Source organism: Ovis canadensis, chromosome 3, assembly GCF_042477335.2.
Source record: "Ovis canadensis isolate MfBH-ARS-UI-01 breed Bighorn chromosome 3, ARS-UI_OviCan_v2, whole genome shotgun sequence".
Lineage (NCBI taxonomy): Eukaryota > Metazoa > Chordata > Mammalia > Artiodactyla > Bovidae > Ovis > Ovis canadensis.
The window spans coordinates 32,319,005-32,341,469 of record NC_091247.1 but is presented as its reverse complement, the minus strand read 5'-3'; the positions used below and the strand labels follow the sequence as shown (position 1 = coordinate 32,341,469).

Sequence of the window (22,465 nt, the reverse complement as noted above, 5' to 3'; positions counted from 1 at the left end):
TTACTGATTCAGAAAGGCTTAGACTTGCCCAAGATCAAAGTCAGTGGCAGGATTGGGGTTGAAAACCAGGTCTTTCATCAGTCCAGTTTTCTCTTAACCTCTTATAGCTGGTTACTCATTTGATTTTCAGCCATGTAGCTACTAATTGAGAGTGGTTTGAAAAGGGGTCATGAGTAGTTCGAGTGCTAGGAAGCTGTATCTTCCATTTTAAATTGGTTAAATGACATTCCAAATTATAAATCAGCCTCCTGTGACTGTGAGCTGTGACTCTGTACCTTAGGGATCAATTATCAGTGGAGGAGCTGACAAAATTCAGCTTGTGAACGTGTACAGCTGAGGATCAGTGCCTAGGTCATTGCTTCCCACGGGGCCAGCAGAATGCAGAGGGCTCCCCCACGGGGGCATGTTACAGTCACCTCTTATTGTTTAATCAACATATCTTCCCCACAGATTCTGAGATGCCACCCTAGGGGTGTGCACTGCTTCCTGATTGAGAACTGCGGCAATAATGAACCACTGTTGCTGACAAGAAGGTGTTAGTATGGAAAAATGGCTGAAAACCACTGCCCTCAGCTACCTTGGCCTCACAAGTTTTAGCCATCCTCTGAGGTCAAGTCAGCACAGCCCCAGCTTCTCCTCTACTTTGAGATCCAGATATGGAAGGTCTTAAATGCTGGCCTATGCCTAAGTTTTAGCTTTGGGGGCGTTGCAAGGGCCAAAAAAGTGGTACCCAATTTCTTAACCTAGGTTTCTGAGAAATAAGATAAAAAGCAGATGAAGGAAAAAAAAATATTTTTACTATCAATAGGTTAGACAATAGAGCTTTATGTGACCCCTGAATGAGCTTGCTACTTTACTGTCTGAAGGGAAAGCAGATACCGAAGTTTCTGCTTCTGGTCAAGGGGAGAAGAGAGAATAATAAATCCCCCACATTCAACCTGTCAAACTTTGACTAGTTCCACTCAATGAGAAACATGGACCAAAAGCAGTCATCCACCAACTGAGCTATTCATTCAGTCTGCACGAGGAAGAGCAAGGGGTGGAATAGCAGACTCCATATGAACATTATGTTTATTAAACTCACTGTATAAAGAGAGAAGTGGGGAAAAGGCATTCCACCTTCTCCCCAACACTGTATGTAAGGAATTCGGAAGAACAACTAATGATCCAATAGGAAGACTGTTCTGACAACAGGTTCAAGATGGATTTGCTTGGAATGGGGAGGCAAGTTGGGACATAATATAGACGACGTATAAAATCAGGCACAAGACTGATGATGTGGTGGCAAAAGGAAAACTGAGCCATAAGAAACGTGGTGTTATTTCCTTATAGTACAAATGGAAAGCACAAGGCAGGTGACAGTCCCAGAAGACTTGAGATTGAAGCTGAACCCTGCTACTTAATGGCTATGCAATTTGGCTTCTGTTTCCTGAATCTGTGAAAAATTCCTAATGGGAATTAAACAATCAATTTAAATTTAAGGACCAATTAAAACAATACCCCACAAAAGCACTCTATCACCACACAATTTAGTGTGCAATTTAATGCAATCGTTATAATCAATTTTTTTTCTCATTTTATTGCATTATGGAGATGTCAGATCAAGACCTTACATTGGGCTAGGACCTGTAGGACAATAATAGCAGTGTGCATAGGTATCCCTGACTTGCTATCATTGACTATAATGGGAATGCTTTTAAACTTTCAATGTTAGGTATGTTGATTTGTTGAAAGTTTCAGCAAATCCTTTGCGTTAGATTAAGGATGCTCCTTTCTGCCACTGCTTAGCCAAATTAAAAAAAAAAATTCGTATGTGTTTTTTAAAAATCAACCACTTTTTTTTTCCATTTACGGAGATGATCATTTTTTTCATTGTTACCATGGTGACTTGCAGTGCAAGATCTCAAATACTGAACCATCTCTGTCCTTGGAATAAACCCTACTTTGGCATGATGATTTAGTATGAGGGAGATGGCCTAGTTAAGACACGTGGGTTCCAGTTATCTTTCTGTCTCATGGCTTTAAAAACTAATCAAATGATGACTTCCAAATCTGTATCTTCAGCCCCAGCTACTCCCCTAAATTTCAGCCCCCTCTATATCCTATAGGTTAGACAGCTCCTCTGGGATGTCTAATAGGAATCTCAAACTTATCATGGCAGAAAATATACTTGCCTCTTTTCCCCCATCCCTGTTAATGGAAATTCAATCCTTCCAGTTGTGTAGGCCAGAAACCCTGGAGTTGTTTTGATTCTTCTGTCATTCCACATCTGATATGTTGGCAAATACTGTTGTCTCTACTTTCAAAATACATCCAGAACCTGACCACTTCTCACAATTTCCACTGCTACGATTCATCTTAGCAGACGGAGAAGATGGTCCAAGCCATCTTCTCTCACCTGTACTATTGCAGTAGGCTCCTACAGGTCTATCTGCTTCTGCATTTGCCTTCACCACAACTATTCTCAACACAAAATCCCAAGTGATCCTTCCAAGACCCAAGTAAGATCATGTAATTCCCCTGCTTAAGATCCTTCAATGGCTGGTCATCTCAGAGTAAAAGCCAAAGTTCTTATATTGGTCTACACGGCTCTACCTCCTGACCCTCATTACCTCGACTTCATCTCCTACTATTCCCCGCATTCACTCGGCTCCTGCCTCAAGACTTTTGCACCTCTGCCCAGAAAGCTTTCTCCATACTATCACACAGATGCCTCCTTCTCTGAAGATCTGACTTTCCTGTTTTAAACTGCAAACACTTTCCTCCAGTAGTATTCTCTATCCCTCCTTTCCTACTTAATTTTTCTTCATAGCACTAATCACCTGGCACACCACGTATTTTGTTAGTTTGTCAAATCAACCTTCATTAGAAGACAAGCTCTGTGAGGGGAGCAGGGATTTTCATTTTCTTCATGGACGTAGCCCCAGTGCCTGGAATAGTATCTGGGAAATGAATAGCAGGTACTAAATGAACATATATTATCATTGTTAAGAATATTCATTCTTTAAAATAGTTATTGTGCAATGTTTCAAAAGACAAACCCTAAAAATTCCCAAGATTAACTACAACCTGCTTTTTGAAATTGATAGAGTGACTCTTTATTTGGGGTTATCAAAGACTGACTTAAAAACCTAGAACCAGCCCATTATACTAACCTTTCTACTTTAATATAAACATGAAAAGTTCTTAATAAAAAGCTTTAATAAAGCTTTCAGAAGATGGTAGGATGAAATTTTAAACCTTAGGCTTAGATGTGCATGAGTCTTTAAATAGAGTATTTTCTATGTAAAGCCTTTTTCCCAGTTGGTTTTGGGTGAACTTGAAAGTCTAGCTTACTAAGTAATTATCATTTAAAACACTATTGCCAACATCAGCAGAATATTAAAAATAAAAGCTAACTTAAAAATTAATGCCTATTTTATAAAAGTTTGCAAGTTAAAAAAATGAACAGGAAATATGCAGCCTAAAATTTAGTACAGGCAGGTGTATAATAAATTACTATAGATTTGAAAACAAAGCAGAACTAAGCAGGGCTGGCTCTTCAGGTATGAGGAAAATTCCAGGTAGGACATTTGTTCTGTTACAGGGAGCTCTTCCTGTTCATTACTTGTCCCATCTGTCTGCTTTTCAAGTTGTCGCTCAGCTTCCAGAGGCACTGGTTTTAAAGGCCAATCTAATTTCTCTTAAAATTTTCACAAAAAGCCATCTTACTCTTGTTTAATTTCCTCATTTCTCAGTGGCATTATCTTGTGGGTGAACAACTTGTAGGGCACTCTGTATACTCACTTTGGGAGGGAAAACCAGAAGGGATTGTCTCTCCTGATTGGCCTTTTTCTATTTTCTCATTAAGTGTAGTCAGTCCAATCAGTTGATCTTCAGTGGGGAAGTAATTGCTGAGTAAAGTAAAGGATGTAATAGTAGCATGCGTCATCCATAAATATAAAGCTTGATCAGTCAGTAATGAAGTGCTACTTTTGAGTAACTTATATGTGCATTAATTTTTTTTAGACACCACCTTTACAAAAATGGAAGTATTAAAGATATCTGCTGGGATTTCCCTGGTTGTTCCAGTGGATAAGAGTCTACCTTGCAATGCAGGGGACACGCATTTGATCCCTGGTCAGGGAACTAAAACCCCACATGCCACAGGGCAACTGAGCCACCACACTGCCACTACTGAGCCCAGACCACAGAGCCTGTGCACCACAATGAAAGATCCTGCACGTGACAACAAAGATCCCTTGTGCCACAACTGAGCCCCAATATATATAAAACTGCTAATGTTCCATAAATTCTCCAGATATGTGGAGGCTCACATTTCATGAAAAAAGGGAACAACCAACAGGATAGAATCACGATCTTTTCTTGAACTCTTGGATAATCTGCAGTCTTCCATTAGCTTAACAACCCAGACTCTAGGAAGAAAACTCAGCCCCTGGTCTATCAGCTCATTTCCCTTATTTAAAACACTACTTCTGAATCTATTTCTTCAATTGGCAGTTTAATCAAGTAGCCTACTATGTAGAAGGCAGAGTGGGGGATAAAGGAGAGATGTGAACCTCTTTAATAAGCTTACAATTTGGTGGAAGAGAGAAACATGTACCTAAACCCAAGTGCCAAATGGAGGTCCCAACACTGCACAAGGCAGAACAGAATCTAATCTAAGTGTAGGGTCCAAGGAGGGCTTCATGGAAAGGGCACCTAAATCGAAGCCATGAAGGACGAGCAGTAGGGAGAAAGCAGAAACATTACAGGGTGGGGAAAGAGAATGAATATGGCAATGGAAGTGGGAACACGGCAAATCCAAGAATGAAGGCCAGATCAGTGTGGCAGGATCATTTGCTTAGGGACAGTGTAGAGGGTCATTAAGCTTAAATGGCAGATTTCAGATCATGTATAGGCAAGAGTTAGTCACTAACAGATTTTGAAGATTGTGTTAAAAGAGACTTCTGTGATGACTTTGAAGGATGAATGTAAAAGGCACAAAGGTAGTTACTATAGTCACCCCCAACGAAAACAGTCTAGAATTCAATCTCTGATCAATAGGCTTAGAAAGAAAATAGCTATGAGGCATTACAAAAGACAACTTTTTTACAATTCAGTTAATACGAGCAGGAGGAAGTTGTTGAAAATGACCATTAACAGAATGATGATGCAATTAATTCAGGTAGGGGATCAAGAAGCTATTTATCGGGAAATAAGTTATTTGGTTTAGGGCTTAAGTTTGAGGTGCTGATGAGGGAAGGGGTGGAGGGGAGGCAAAGTGGAGATAGCATCCATCTACATGATAATGTTCACCAGTTGGAAATTAGGGACTGAATCTTGAAGAGAGATCTTGGCTAGAAGAGTGGACTTAAGATGCACTTTAATGTAAGCAGCACTGGGTTCAAGGGAAAAGATGAAATTGTTCAGAGAATACAGGGACTTGCTTGAGAACTATTTCCCTTGCACAAATTTAAAATACCAAAAAAAAAAAAAATCAGTATTTTAACACATTCAAAATTAGTGCCCAGATTTTATTTTCAAAACAGAAACTCCAACAAGCTTTGAAGGAATTTGAGTTCCTGAGAAAAACTTCGCATTAGGATTCCCAGTCTTTATATGTCACTGTCTAAAGATGCTTTTAATAGTTGAATTGGGCAGTGGAAACAATGGCCAGTTTCAACACAAAGCCCAAGGATGGATTCTTGGGTCCAGCACTTATCAGCCACCTGACCATTTATCCAAGCTTCAGTTTCACCATTTGTAAGATGGTACTATGACCTACTCTCATTGCTTTGTAGGATTTTGAAGATCAAATGACATATTGTATGTGAATGTGCTGTACAAACTAAGAAATTGTTAGCACAAGAGTATTAGCATAGCATATTGCCTGGCAGAGCAGAAGTGAAAGTATTTAACTTATTATAATCATCTCCATTACTAGGAAGGAGGGAAATGTCTGTGCTTCCCACACTTCCTATCAGAGTGTCTGTACTGCAGCAGCTCATATAAAATGGTATTAATCCTAAAAACTCAGTCTAAGGTTTGTTTTATTCTGTACCTTAGGACCTCTGGGCACTGGAGTGGGAGGAAAACCTGATGGAATATGGAAATTATTCCTTTAGCATTTTAAGTCTTCTTTCCTCAAGCCAATGTCTCAGGTTGGCCACAGATACCTCTAGGCGATGCTTAGTTCTGCCGGTGGCGCAAACAACCAAAGTTCTGAGATAAGCACCAACGATTAGACCAGGGCTATCCTCCAGCAATGAAGAAAGATTTGTTGTCTTCAGAAGGATCAAGAGTGAAGAAAAAGTGAATGCTCCCGTGATCTGCTCCAAGAAGCCAAATTTCTTGGCTCACCAAAGGGATCCTCTGCCGGTCCTTTTACACCTGCCCCACAAGGGACCCACGTTTTCCAAAGTTCTTTCACACTAAGGGAATGACACTGTCATTTCATGGAGCCTTCAAAGCGTCTCCCTGCAGTGCGGGAGACCCAGGTTCAATCCCTGGGTTGGGGAGATCCCCTGGAGAAGGAAATGGCAACCCACTCCAGTACTCTTGCCTGGAAAATTCCATGGACTGAGGAGCCTGGTAGGCTACAGTCCAGGGGGTCGCAAAGAGTCAGAGACGACTGAGCAACTTCACTCACTTCCTGTTAAGATACGCAGGGACAGAATGCCTCCCAAACTGTGTCGTGACTCCTGCTGACTTCATGCTAAAGCTCACCCCATTTCAGACTTCCAAAGGGCAGGCTCTCTGCCTGCCTCCAGAGAACGGGCCTTGTTTGCAAAGACTGTTTTTAAAAGTCATAAAGTCTGCACACCCTGTATGAAGTCCTAAATCATATAGTCCAGAATAGTTCATCCAGAACTTGGAATTAAGAGTTGGTTTCAAGTCCCAGTTCCTGTGTGTGTGTTAGTTGTGTTGACTCTTTGCGACCCCATGGACTGAAGCCTGCCAGGCTCCTCTGCCCATCATCCAGAACTTGGAATTAAGAGTTGGTTTCAAGTCCCAGTTCCTCTGTGTGTGTGTGTGTGTGTTAGTTGTGTTGACTCTTTGTGACCCCATGGACTGAAGCCTGCTAGGCTCCTCTGTCCATCATCCAGAACTTGGAATCAAGAGTTGGTTTCAAGTCCCAGTTCCAGTGTGTGTTACTCAGTTGTGTCCGAGTCTGCAATCTCATGCACTGAAGCCTGCTAGGCTCCTCTGTCCATGGAATCTCCAGGCAAGAATACTGGAGTAGGTTGCCATGTTCTTCTCAGGGGCTCTTCCCAACCCAGGGATCAAACCCATGTCTCCTGTACTGCAGTCAGATTCTTTTATGACCTTACTCTTTACAACTTTCTCAGAGGACTGCAGAGGTTTAAATGAGATAATGTACCTAAAAAGTGCCTTAGAAATTGTTACAGTGCAAATTTATTTTCCCTGAATTTTTAGAATTATCATCAGCTCCAACAGACTGTGTAAAAGATATAAACGCCTTAACTTCTGGCAGGATAGGGCTGTTATAGAAGAGACCTCAGCTACTGGCTGGCACAGTTTCTAAGAGAGGATCCGAAAGCCTAGTTCATATTCCTCCTGGAGCCAAAGGCTGATTTAAATTACTTTTCCTTCCACTGGCTGACATAACTCTAATAACATGTTTGAGAACTCAGAGCACTGGTTACCAGCTGAAAAGAGTAGCTCTCTGGGGCTCTTTCCTGCCTCCCGGCGTTCCTTCATATATGCTATTTCTCAGAATTCTCAGGGTGATCTTCACTGAACTCCTTTCTCTGCATCCTGCAAATCTCACTTCAAATACCATTTCTTCCTCAAGGAACCTTCGAGTCACCAGACAAGGTCTCATTCACAAAGAAACTTCTAACTCTCCTTTATACCGTGTGTGCATGCTCAAGTTGCTTCAGTCATGTCTGACTCTTTGCGACCCTGTGAACCATAGCCTGCCAGAATTCTCTGTCCAGGGGATTCTTCAAGCAAGAATACTGAAGTGGGTTGCCATGCTCTCCAGGGGAATCTTCTGACCCAGGGATTGAACCTGTCTCTCTTATGTCTCATGCATTAGGAGGTGGGTTCTTTACCACTGGTGCCATCTGGGAAGCCCTTCCTTTATACCACTTTATCCAATTGTGATTATAACTATGCAAGTCCTGCAATGTGTATATACGCTCTGAGAGGGCAACGTTCACATCTGTCTGAATCCTTCCATATCTTTGTGCCTTGGATAAAGACAATAAAATGTGCTCAATGAGGCCAGAGCTTTGTGCTTCTTCAATCTTGTTAAGAGCTCTTGTGGCAATGAACATAAAGCATATAAAGAAAACTAATTTAGTGCTGCAGAAAGGGTTCTGGATGGAGGAATGCTTCCTTTGGCAGATTTCTCCAATAAAAAAGAATTTATGGGCTTAATTAAATCATCAAGATTCTTTTCAGAGGAGCAGGAATGGTCAAGGATTGAGCTTGCCCTGAATTATTCACTGTATTCAAGTGGAGCAGCTCTTCTGGGAAGAGCAGTTAACATCAGCAAGGAAATCAGCACAACTTCCTATGTAAACGGACAATGGTCCTTTCTTTCTCTTTGATTGGGAGGACCCAGGAGACAGTTTCCACGTGAGGAAACTACCTTAGGCAAAACCATACTTTGCTTAGGCAAGACGAAATTCTTCTATATCAACAGCACTTTTTCCTCAGTTGTTACTATTTGCTTTTCTAATGCCTTCCCACCCCTACCTTAAGATACATTTAAATCAATGTTCAGCTTCATCTAAGAGAAACATATTTTTTTTCACCTTATCCTGACTTTTGGAAAAAAGGCTTTGCTCCCCCAAAAGTATGACTTCAGACAACAGCGACAAAATCTGTGTGTGGTTATGCGTAAGAGTATGTGTGTGACAGATCCCCTCTCTTCCCTCTAAAATCACATTTGCACACCCTCCTTACCCCACTGGCTCTGGGTGGCCAAGTGTTGGTAGATCTGGTTGTCTTAAACACACACAAACAAGAAATAGGGCCTGATTTTCATAAAATGCTTTGCCAAGAAGGAGCCTCAAGTAAGCTTTAACATCTGTGTAATAATAATGTCTGTCTGTAAACACCAGTGACTGTGAGAAGGAGATTATCTCGTGGCCAGGCAGTGCTGCCTGGACCAGATTTCCTGGGTCAAGAAACAACAGGACCACAGCGTTTAATCATCAGACAAGTGGCCAGAGTTAGAACTTCCTCACAGCCTCCTATCACTGGGACCTTCTCAAATTTCACTGGGCTGGTTCTTATTAGGCTGACTCTGAGGAACTTTGGCTTCAGGGATCAATTTTTATTATCCTTTAATTATCATTAGTCATTTTGGGTTTTGACAATTTCTGCACGATGTAAGCTTCTTTTCCTCCCTGTAAAAGAAGAGGCAACTCATAGATTCAGTAGCTGGAAAAGTGAATTTCCTGTGGAATGACAGGAATTACATAGAAGCAAGCAATTTTATTTTCCTCAAATGTAGCAATAATTTTAATCTGTACATACATAAAACAAACAGTGCAATTATAAAACCTTGAAGGTGACATGCATACTTTAAGGTGCAGTTGGGATGGGGGAGGATGTTAGCATCTCCAATTTTCCTTACCGTTTTTGTTTTTTTTTTTTAGTTCCTTATGCAAAAAGCACTGAGTCAGGAAACTTCATCTGGAATGCTGAAGTTAAAGGTGAACTTCCTGAAGTCTGCACGTCTAAGTATCACAAACAAAACAGAAATGACCTCCTAGAACAGTCTGAGAGGGAACAGAGTAATATGGCTGGGCTTTCAAGCTGGGAATGAATGAAATCAGGGATGCATTTTTCTGAAAAACTAAAAGAATGTTTGTAACTGAGTGTCCTGTTTCTGTTTCATAGTTGCTACCCACTTGAGCCCTTCCATAAATCTTTTTATTCAGTATAGGTTCTGAATAGATGCTGTTCAATGTTACTTGTAACTAAGGGTGATGAGATGCAGAAAAGAGGACCTGGGAAAATGGCTTCTTCCTTGATGTCTGAGTCCGTGCTCCTCTTCCATTGTTAGTTCTTATGGCCTTTTCTCTGCCATGGAAGCAGAGGTAGCTGGTGCACAATGTCAGATGTTGTCATCGTTCACAGGCCCGGGGCGGGCAGTAAAGGCGAGGGACGGGGGGTCTACCTTTGCTTCTTCCACAATCCCTTTCTCAGGCTTTCCTGGCCTTTCAGTTGGAACTTCGAGAACTAGAAAGTCAGTTCACTGGGTCCTTGACTCAGAGGCCAGGATGAGACAAGACGTGGTACAGTGACAAGACACAAAGGGAAGATATGGTACCAATTAGCCTCGGAGCAGGATAGAGAGATTTATATTTGCACTGATGAGAATTCAAATTCCCAAAGTCAATCTAAAAAAAAAAAAAATGAAGATTTTTCCTTTGAGTATTACTTTTTTCTCTGTACAAGTGGTCTGTGTACTTCTGGTGAGAATTCCTTGCACCACTCTCAAGTCAGCTGATCCCAGGAACACGCCGGGGCAGGAGGTGCTAGGCGCGTCTGGAACGGCTCTTTCTGGCAGTGACATTTTGATTTGAAACCCAAAGTAAATCCATACGTGGTGTCATGGTTATTAAAATAATGAAATATTACTAGCCAAAGGTAACTGCAATTCAATCAATGTTATATTTCCACACACAGAAATTTAGAAAAATCAAGAGTATGATAATAAAAACCATAAAATTAAACAGAAGAAAATCAATTTCTACAAAAAATCATATATATGTACAGTGAGATTTAAAGGGAAAAATAAGCTACTTGAATCATAAATTTAATTTTATTTTAAATAACTTTAGCTAACCTCAGCTGTTAATACAATAAAAGCAGAAAGAACAGGCTGCCTTTTTTTCTTCCAGATTTAAATCAGAGAATTGTATCTACAATAATTGACATAACTCACTTCTTGTCCTTCACCCATCTCATCAAAAATTATTGCATTTTCCCCAAAAATTGTATTTTTTTTTGGATTCCTCTGTGAATATACTCATTTCGTCCTCGTTCCTGGAGGCATCTTGGTTTAAATCCATCTTTTAAAAAAGGAGAAGGGGTACATATGTGGAGGCAAAATATTCTCTCGAAGCCAACAGATACAGAGTTGCTAGAAGAAGCTGATTGTACACACAAGCTGCCTGGTTGGGAAGGGGAGGGCTGTTGATTCAGAGACGTGTGACAGCCTTTGGTGGACGGACACAGGCCAAGCCCCACCGGGCCCTTCTTCCCTGGCAGGGTCAGGACTGAGCCAGCTGAAGTGGAGCTGCATCTTGCCCTTAGAACTCGTCCTTCTGGTTCTCCTCCAAAAGTCTTCATCCAGATAAGAAGCCAATGACTGATTACAAAAATAAGAATAATTAAATTTGGCTCAAGAGATTGTCCAACTGTTCTGCCTTGTTATTTTATCAATATCCAAGGCCTTTACAAAGAAAGAAACAAAAACATCTCTCAATCTCCCAACAAAAGTGAACTTTTTTCTTTTTTTTTTTCTTTTTGTTTTTTTTGCTCCAAATGCTAGGACCTGAAGAATGGCTGCAGATTGAGATATCAAAAATCTCAGAAAAATATATAATATATTTGTATATCTCTGTAGGTCTATTATTTAAATTTCACATTCCTTTAAAAGTGGTTATTCAGTCAGTAGCTGCTGAAGGAGGCTCTTCTGCTGGGCCTGGGGGGTCTGTGGTCCTGCCGTGGGTTTTTGAGTTCCCAGTGGACCAGGCTGGTTCAGGTAAGGGTCCCCGCCTACCAGATTCACTGTACACTGGACGTCAGCAAACACCTGAACCTGTTGCACCTGCTGGAACACAAATAAAAGATGTGTTTAGACAGAAGGGTCTGCCCCCCCGGCTTATGAGTGGGTACTACTTGAAGTGGAAACTCACTAGAGCATTCCTCTAGTCTGTAGTCACCACAGAGAAGAACTCTTCTGTCTTCTTGTCCTACAAAAAGAAAATCGCTGCACTCATTTTGCTCAGGGTTCTGGAAAGTTCACACTTTAAAAATAAAATCAAAATTGGAATGGTCAAGCCTCCTACAGGGTTGCCATCAATACTGAAAATGAGCATCATTGCTAATATTGCCAAGATTGGGAAAAGCCCAGTTTCAGTCTGGGTATCCAGTGGTGGGTTTAAAAAATAGGCATATTATTTGGAAAACTGGTTATAAAAGCATTCTATGGATGACTTTAGGAGGGTAAAAAAAAATCTTTATGATGTTAGAAAATTAAGGGCTCTAACCCAGTATTAGCAAAATAAAAACCACCACAACTCAGTAACAGGACATGAGTATTACTAAAATTAATGTCCAGAGGATTTGTATAGTATCTAATATACTATTACATAGCTTCTTTACATATTACCTTTAGAATTATAGCAAAATATTAGAACAATTTTATACTTAACTTATTTTTCCTGATAGACAGTCCATCCAAACGCATGAGCTGAAAATAACACTAAACTACTAGCTAAGAACAGTGTGAATTTTCCCTTTAACTATCAGGTTGGCCAAAAAGTTCATTCCGGTTTTTCCGTAAGAGCTTAATACTTTCAGTAATAATGCATGTATTCCTTTGAAAAGTCTAAGGTTACATAGTTTTAACATTTTCTATCAGGAAAACAAAGCCAGAGTTAGTCTTTACCAACCAGCCTTACTATTAGAAAGTCGCTTGTAGAACTCATGAGGCCAGTATCACACTTGCGAATGTTCCAGACCAGCAGTGGAGATGCCTTCTAAAGCATCCAAAGCATCTATCTGTCTCCACAACTGGCAAACTTGTACGTGTTTAATAGGTTCAGGAAGTATTTTAGATTAGTGATAAGATTTTTTTGGGGGGTCTTTGATGACTAAATTCATGCCAATCATACTCAGCATTTCTGAAAACTTTTCTGTCCTAATTGAATAAAAGCTGCTTTCCATCAACCTTAACAGGCCAACTGTCAAATCTCCCGACTATCCAATTTCTTCATCAGTCTAATGCCTGATGTTTTCTCCTCACGATTCACTTGATTCACTTTCACCTCTACTCCACTCTCTTGGATAACGCTGATGGTTTCTGAGCCGAGTGTTTTTGTGTCTGATGAATTAAATCTCTATGTACATTAGTGTAGTTTCTCTCCTCATCCTCCTCTCTCCCTCAGTTTCCCAAACTTTGCTTCTTGTTCCCATAGGCTCCCATTTGGCTTTCTTCTTTTTCGGGGCTCTTTCTTGTGTACCTACCATACACTAGCTCTCTGTCTGAGTCTGCTCTGGAGCTGCCTCTGTGCCCTCCACCCACCACTGTTCTCTGTACTTTCTCATTCCTACTCTTTTCCCTCTAGAGCGCCAACCTTGGCCTTCATCTCTCTCTGTGTTAACAATTTCCCTGTGTTCCTGTTCTCTCCTTTTCCCCATCCCAGCTCTCCGAATGCAGAGAGCCTTGAATCCTCCCCTAGTCCTTCTCTCCTATTTCTTTCCTTTCTCCTTTTCTGTACAACTATCTTATACTTCTATCTAACTCACTCCCCAGCTTTCGTCTGGCAAGTACAAAAACATTAGAGCAAATAGAGATTTCATGATGAGCCACTATAGAAAGAAGATTTTGCTACTGAGATTTAACATAAACACAAACTACAGTGCATTTAGGCAATGGCTGATTAAAGAAAAATAACACACAATTTTGTTTATATGTTTCAACATATGAAATACATAAGGTGTTTGTGCCTCTAAACTCAAAAAAATTGTTGATAAAGGCATGATAAAACAAATGTGAGAAAATTCTGCTCCTTTAAAAAGAATGTTATATTAAAAAAGATCACCTACTTAGAACTTTTAAAAATTGAAAAGATTAAACCAAACTCCCAAAAGTACATATTTCAGCCTTTTTGAATTACTACATAATCATGGTGCCTCAGACCAGATCTCAAAGGACTTCTGATACTGCTATAACTTCACAGACAGGCAAAGCAATACAAAAACAAAGCTTATGATTTGCCAGGTGAGAGGGGTAATGTGAGGGCTGAGTCCCAACCTCTTAAGATCTTCTGACGCAGTTTCTACTTCAATTCAAATACTGTCCCAGGACTTAGGAACTTTGAAACTCAGGTGTTTTGTCTTAAGTAATTTGTTAAGTTACCCCAGTATATGTCTCTGTAAAGTATGAGACTTTTAAAAAACTTCTAGTGACTGAAGACCTCAATTCCCCCAGCACAAAAGCCTCTCTTCACACAGCACACAGGACTCAGATCGTATTTCCTGAGGCTCCAACTATGAACACAGTTCCCTAACGGGCTTTCCTCTTTCAGAGCTGGTTGCCCAGTGCTCTTCCTCTTCCCCTTCTCCCCCTTAAGATGAAGCCTAAACTAGGTCTTTCATCACTGTTCCCCTTCAGGAATGATGGTCCACTCGCAGGACTGAATTTGAATCCCTTGGAGTTTAGCATTCAAGGCCCTTGGAAATTTGCCCCAACCTACTCTCCCATTTTTAGTTCCAATGAATCCTTGTTACAAACCCTTTATTTTTGTTGGGTGGGTTCCCAGGACTATGCTGATATTACTGTTTCCCTGTCTCTGTGCCCTCTAACTTCCAATCCCCTGGACTTTCAAGCTCACCTCCTTCCCCAGCCTCCAAAACCCACAATACCTTTCTACTCACTTGCTCTGCTAACTGTCCTTCAAGGCCCAGTTCAGTCCCATCTCCCACACAGATGCTCTTCTGACCGTCTCTACGACGTCTCCCTTCTTTGAATGGTTATGGGTCTTGTTACTTGTAATCAATTTGCATTTGCCTTCTTTGGTTATGTAATAATTCATGTGCATATGTCTGAATGTTTTATCAGGCCCTAAGTGGTATGGCAGAAAGAGCATGAACTTTGGTGTTGGAAAGACCTGGGCTTGAACCTCAGTTCTGCCACTTTCTTTCCTGTGAATTACATAGTCAAATCTCCTCAGGTTCTGTTTCTTCATCTACGTGAGAAAAAAGGGAAACTGACTCCTTCATAGAGTTATACTGATGCTTACATGAGACGAAGCACACAGTGCCTAACACAATGCCTGGCAAATCATAGCTTTCTTTCCTCACGTCTTACCATAGTTCACCTAAAGAGCAAACATGGCTCATGTTTCTTTGTTCATGTTTCCTCCACCTTCGCATACAGCCTATATACTTTTTAAAAATCTTAATTTATGTTAATATAGGAAAGTGGCCACCCCTGTTATCTGTATTGCTCTGAAACAAACTTCTAAAACGAGGCAGAGTACACAACATGCATTCTGTTTTGTCTGAATTTATTGAGCTCTTTTGAGGTATTTTGATTACACACAAGTTTTAGCACTGTGTTTACTTACAAATAGCAATTAGTGGTCACCATTTGTGATCCTTTATCCTGACACTTAATATTGATTAAACATTTTGAAAGCATAACTCATTTAACCCTCTCATAATCCTATGAGCAGATTAGTTCTGCTGGTTACACAGCAACTCAGGAAAGTTCCCTAACACCCCTAGGATGACATGGCTAAGAGCAGAGCCAGGACTCACACCCAGCTCTGACTCTCAAGGTCCGGCTGTCAACCATGATGCTATACAAAGTTTCCTGTGTATCTAGATAAAATTTGACAGCTCTGGGCTTAGAATTGTCTTACTGACCTGGGTTCCATCTGCTTCTGTTTTGAGAAGGTCAGTGGATGAGAGCTGGTTGCAGTAGAGGCCTGTGTGTCTCAGTGCTGGATCATTTATCTATTAAAGGAAGTATAAGACCAGATTACAAGCTAGTTGTTTAAGCTGAAGACCAAATTCCTCAATGAGGAACAATCTCACTGACAGAAAAGTAATGGGAAGAGAGCAGGGATAACAAGCTTAGCAATTTACTATATTGTCAGAAGTCAGGACAGTGGTTCCCTTCATAGGAGGAGAGAGAGACGTAAGGGAGTGTGTAACGGGAGAACCTCTGGGGTGCTGCTGGTAATGTTCTGTTTCTTGATCTAGGTGACAGTTATAAAGCTGTGTTCAGTGTATGAAAATTCATCTAGTTGTATACTCTTCTTTATATTCTTATATATGATAACTTTAATAAGTTAATTCAACACTCACAAAAGTTAATTAGCAAAACACTTCCACTGCCAGGCAAGATTCAGTAACAGGGATCAGATTTATCCTCTGCCTGAATCAACTAAAAAATTGGACAAAAATGTGTGAAACGAACACATTCAAGACCTTGGACAAAGGCAATGAAGGAAAGTTGTTCCTAAGGACTGGGAAACAATTGAGGTGAATCCTACCATGATCCCCGCCTACTGCCTACAGAGAATTTGAGGACAGTATGAGGACAAGGAACCAGACAATGCCTGGCAGTCTCACTGAGATGAGAGGATATAGCTAGAATTCATAGAGCAGAATATCAGATGAGAGAGTACACAGAGAGAAAACCCTAAAGATCTGCAGAGTCCCCGCAAGTCTGCAGCTTAGTACTGATCAGTTAATTAATGCATCCATTAATGATTAATGGATCTTAGCGAACTACCTAAAGCAGAGGAAAGATTCATCTGAAAAGATGTACATGGAATAATTCTCAAAGATCACACAGAGTTGGGAATAGGTTCTGATCCCACCAGCCAGAGTGAAAAAGCATCATAATTCAGGTAGTGTACTAGAATGGTTTTGCTGCAGTGGTAGGGTAAAATTAGCCCTATACTAAATACTGTTCTAGTCCTACTAAACAAAAAAGCAAGACCTGAAAAAAATTCAAACTGTTTATTTCCAGGTAATTTAAATATTTCCCAAAACAAACCTCAATATTTATGGGAACATAAACAAGGTAAACTACCCCAGGCATCCTAGTGGTGCAAAGAAATAGAGGAAAACAACAGAATGGGAAAGACTAGAGATCTCTTCAAGAAAATTAGAGATACCAAGAGAACATTCCATGCAAAGATGGGCTCGATAAAGGACAAAAATGGTAATGGACCTAACAGAAGCAGAAGATATTAAGAAGAAGTGACAAGAATACACAGAAGAACTGTACAAAAAAGATCTTCACAACCAAGATAATCATGATGGTATGATCACTCACCTAGAGCCAGACATCTTGGAATGTGAAGTCAAGTGGGCCTTAGAAAGCATCACTACGAACAAAGCTAGGGGAGGTGATGAAATTCCAGTTGAGCTATTTCAAATCCTGAAAGATGATGCTATGAAAGTGCTGCACTCAATATGCCAGCAAATTTGGAAAACTCAGCAGTGGCCATAGGACTGGAAAAGGTCCATTTTCATTCCAATCCCAAAGAAAGGCAATGCCAAAGAATGTTCAAACTACCGCACAATTGCACTCATCTCACACGCTAGTAAGGTAATGCTCAAAATTCTCCAAGCCAGGCTTCAGCAATATGGGAACCATGAACTTCCTGATGTTCAAGCTGGTTTTAGAAAAGGCAGAGGAACCAGAGATCAAATTGCCAACATCCGCTGGATCATGGAAAAAGCAAGAGAGTTCCAGAAAAACATCTATTTCTGCTTTATTGACTATGCCAAAGCCGTTGACTGTGGATTACAATAAACGGTGGAAAATTCTGAAAGAGATGGGAATACCAGACCACCTGACCTGCCTCTTGAGAAACCTGTATGCAGGTCAGGAAGAAACCGTTAGAACTGGACATGGAACAACAGGCTGTTTCAAACAGGAAAAGGAGTACATCAAGGCTGTATATTGTCACCCTGCTTATTTAACTTACATGCAGAGTACATCATGAGAAATGCTGGACTGGAAGAAACACAAGCTGGAATCAAGACTGCCGGGAGAAATATCAATAACGTCAGATATGCAGATGATACCACCCTTATGGAAGAAAGTGAAGAGGAACTAAAAAGCCTCTTGATGAAAGTGAAAGAGGAGAGTGATTAAGTTGGCTTAAAGCTCAACATTCAGGAAACGAAGATCATGGCATCTGGTCCCATCACTTCATGGGAAATAGATGGGGAAACAGTGGAAACAGTGTCAGACTTTATTTTTTTGGGCTCCAAAATCACTGCAGATGGTGACTGCAGCCATGAAATTAAAAGACGCTTACTCCTTGGAAGAAAAGTTATGACCAACCTAGATAGCATATTCAAAAGCAGAGACATTATTTTGCCAGCAAAGGTCCATCTAAGTCAAGGCTATGGTTTTTCCAGTGGTCATGTAAGGATGTGAGAGTTGGACTGTGAAGAAAGCTGAGCACTGAAGAATCGATGCTTTTGAACTGTGGTGTTGGAGAAGACTCTTGAGAGTCCCTTGGACTACAAGGAGATCCAACCAGTCCATTCTAAAGGAGATCAGTCCTGAGTGTTCTTTGGAAGGAATGATGCTAAAGCTGAAACTCTAATACTTTGGCCACCTCATGCGAAAAGTTGACTCATTGGAAAAGACTCTGATGCTGGGAGGGACTGGAGGCAGGAGGAAAAGGGGACGATAGAGGATGAGATGGCTGGATGGCATCACTGACTCGATGGATGTGAGTTTGAGTGGACTCCGGGAGGTGGTGATGGACAAGGAGGCCTGGCATGCTGCAATTCATGGGGTCGTAAAGAGTCGGACACGACTGAGCAACTGAACTGACTAACTGAACTGAACTGAAATAAGGTAAAATTCGCATGTCTGGCATCCAATAAAAAATTACCAGGTGTGCAAAGCAGCAGATTCTGACATAATCATATCAATGTTTTCTTAGGTCAGTCTTCCAAGATAATAGAAATAAAAGCAAAAATAAACCAACAGGAGTTAATCAAATTGTAAGTTTTTGTACAGTAAAGGAAACTATAAACAAAATTAAAAGACCACCTATGGACTGGAAGAAAAATGTCTGCAAATGATGTAATTGACAAAGGCTTAACTTCCAAAATATACAAACAGTTTATAGAAGTCAATAACAAAAACCAAATAACCAAATCGAATAATGGGCAGAAGACCTAAACAGACATTTCTCCAAAAAAGACATACAGATGGCCAACAGTTACATGAAAAGATGTTCATCGATGCTGATGATTAGAAAAATGCAAATCAAAACTACAATGAGGGGACTTCCCTGGCAGTCCAGTGGTTAAGACTCTGTTCTTCCACTGCAGAGGGCACAAGTTTGATCCCTGATCAGGGAACTAAGATCCTGCATGCCACATACCACAGCCAAACCCCCCCCCCACCAAAAACAACAAAAAAACAACTACAATGAAGTACCACCTCACACTGGTCAGAATGACCATCATTAAGCAGTCTACAAATAATAAATGCTGAAGAGGGTGTGCACAGAAAAGAGAACCCTCTTGCACTGTTGGTGGGAACATAAATTGGTAGAGAATAGATTTGTGGTTGCTGAGGGGGTAAGGGGGTAGGGGAGAGAAGGACTGGGAGTTTGGGATTAGCAGATGCAAATTATTATACATAGGATGGATAAACAACAAGGTCTTACTGTATAGCACAGGAAATTATATTAAATAAACTGTGATAAATCATAATGGAAATAAAAAGAAAGTAGCAAGAAAATGATCCATAATTTAGCAAAAAAAATCAGTCAGCTGAAACCAATTCCCAAATAATGCAGATGCTACAAGTGACAAGCAAGACTATTAACAGTTATAATAACCATATTCCATATATTCAAGAAAATAGCAGAAATACTGAACATGTTAGAGATATGGAAGATATAAAAGGGGTTCAAAGTGAACTTCTAGAGATGAAAATAGCAACGTCTGAGATAAAAAATACACTAGATAAAATTGACAGATCAGCTATTGCAAAAGAAAAAAATAGTGAATCTGACATTATAGCAATACACATCATCCAAAATGAAACACATAGAAAAAAAATGATTGGTCTCATATTCCCTTAAAATCTCCAAGCCCAAAGAATCAGTGAGCTGTGGGGTAACTTCAGATGGCCTACAATATGTGTAATTAAAGTCTCTGAAGGAGAGGAGGGGGGTGGTGACAGAAAAAAATAGCTGAAGAAATAATGGCCAATACTTTTCCAGATTTGATGAAAATTATATACCTGTGAATCAAGAAGATTACTGAACCCCAACCCAAGCAGAGAACTATGAACAGAATCACACTGAGGCATATAATAATCAAATTATCTAAAACCAGTGATAAAGAGAGTAACTCTTGGAAGTACCTAGAAAGGGAAAAAGATCAACCATGTCCAAAGGAACAAAAATAAAAGTGATAGCAGATACCTTATCAGAAATACAGTGGAGCAATGTCTTTAAAGTATTGAAAACTACCAACCTAGAATTCAGGGAAAAGAATTTTCAAAGATGAAGGTGAAACAACATATTTTCAGACACATGAAAGCTGAAAGAATTCACCACCAGCAGACCTGTACTAAAAAAATGTTACATGAAGATCTTCTGGTGGAAGGAGAATGATACCAGACGGAAATATGGATCTACAGCAAGGAATGAAGAACAACGGAAATAACTACATGAGGAAATATAAAAATTACCTACTTAAACCTTAAAAGATATAATTGTTTAAAAGTTTTTCAGTAAAAAAGTACTAACAACATATTGTAGGGTATATAACATATATATGGTAATGTTCTGACATGACAGACATGATATTTATGACAACAATAGCATAGGAAGGGAGAAATGGAAATAAACTGATGTGAGATTTTTGTATTTATATGAGATGATATAATTGCATTTGAAGGCAGATGGTGACAAAGATGTATACTATAAACTCTAAAGCAACCACTAAAACAACAGGAATTTATAGCTAATAAAGCAACAAAGGAGTTACACTAAAAAAGACAAGATGGAAGAAAGAAAATAAGATGAGAGACTTAAATCTTCAATATCAACATCAACAATCACATTAAATATAAATGATCTAGCTACTCTAGGTAAAAGGCAGAGATTGTTAAACTGAATAAAAAAGCAAGACCCAACTATATAAAAAATACATTTTAAATGTAATATTCTTTTACCTAATTCATTATATTTTTTATTACTTTGTCTTAATATACAAGAGACAATGAATAATTCTAATAACTGAAAAACAACAACATAATAACAAGGACAAGAAACAATACTATTTAGTTCTTATATTCTGTTATAACATCACTAGGTTGTTGGTTTTTTTTTTCCCTGCTAACTTCTCTGGACAATGGGAATTTTTTTTTTTTAATTCAAATCCAAAAGGAATTCTAAAGAAAAGGTAATTAGTGTTTACATGTTTTTATGACTTGCTATAAATTATGGCTATATGGCTATAGTATAGTCACCATAGTTTACTTTGTGGTTGCTGATAGAATAGTAATTACAGAAAGTTAGCCAAAGATCTTAAATATCACTTTGAACTTAATCATTCATTCCTTAAAAATATTTAGGAGGCTCCAAGATTAACTGGACATTTAGATGGCCTGCAACACCTCCTAAAAAGTTTACTACATAAATTCTGCTCTAAATAGAATATAAACATACCCTTAACATTCACTAGATTTTTCATCTTGAATATTCTTTTCTATTTCTTCCTTTAGGCAAATTTTCCATGAAGACTTTCCTAATCAGACTCTTTTTCTTTTAAACCCTCTGTGGTTAATTGTATATACCCCTAATCTGACAGAACTATATCTTCTACAAAACTGTTTTGTCCTATTATTCAACTAACCTTTTGCTCAGGTTGTACCTTCCCAACTTGTTAATACTGTCTCCCACAGAGCTAACTTTGTATATAGTAAGTACTGAGTTTGTTGAATTGAAAGGTAAAAATGAAGAAAATATGTTCAGAATAGAAAGGGTACGTTCCAATCAATGTATTATACATGTATTATTTTATAATAAATCTAAAACAATAAAATCTCATGAGACTTAAATTTTACATGATGTGTCAAAATTATCTTAATAAATAGTAATTATCAAAAGATAGGGAAAGAAAAAGAAGTTTGGTTACTTTGGGCAAGTATGAACATAACTGATTTTCTTTGGAATAATGAATTGCAATGTGGTGTGATATAGAGCTGGGTGTGTGTGTGGGTAGCAAGTGTGCAAGCTGTGCCACTTACCTGCTCAGGGCACACAGTGTTCATTCCTGGCATCTGCAAAGAGCTCATCTGCATCTGGCCCATCATTGGGTTCATGTTCTGAACATTTGTGTTTCCACCTGCCATGGACACGGTGATGCTCATATTGTTGTACACTCCTGGCTGTGCAGGCGTGGGCTGGTTCTGTATAGCTTGACTGAATACACTGTTAACTCAAAAAGAATCTCAATTACATCCACTGATCATGAATATGGGGATAATATGATTGGACTCTTTATCTAAATTATCAGATACAGGATTCCAAAGAAAATAATTTACATTCTTAACTTATATGTAAGACTTTATATTATTACAATATATAAAAACTAAGAACCATTCAGATGCACTCTGAACTCTATCCAAAGGGTTTAGTAACTAAAAAGACCTCATTTTGTTACAATTATCTGGCCCAGTATCAGAGTTGTTAAGCTT

The 22,465-nt window shown here is 39.5% G+C and overlaps 1 protein-coding gene across 29 annotated transcripts in view; it reads right to left on the bottom strand.

Moving 5' to 3' along the window:
* Window positions 1-9,433: 9,433 nt before the first annotated feature.
* Window positions 9,434-22,465, bottom strand: part of NCOA1 (nuclear receptor coactivator 1) — a 219,274-nt gene continuing 206,242 nt past the window's right edge. For 12 of the 29 annotated variants that reach the window (XM_069582750.1, XM_069582749.1, XM_069582752.1 and 9 more), the window contains 3 exons: window positions 22,016-22,199; window positions 15,628-15,717; window positions 9,434-11,803 (listed from right to left, as the gene is read on the bottom strand). In XM_069582750.1, coding sequence (XP_069438851.1) covers window positions 11,633-11,803; window positions 15,628-15,717; window positions 22,016-22,199 — 445 coding nt within the window. In that variant the 3' untranslated portion in view covers window positions 9,434-11,632. Of the gene's footprint in view, window positions 11,804-11,888; window positions 11,946-15,627; window positions 15,718-22,015; window positions 22,200-22,465 lie in introns of all 29 variants that reach the window. The other 17 variants (XM_069582765.1, XM_069582764.1, XM_069582761.1 and 14 more) reach the window with 3 other exon arrangements.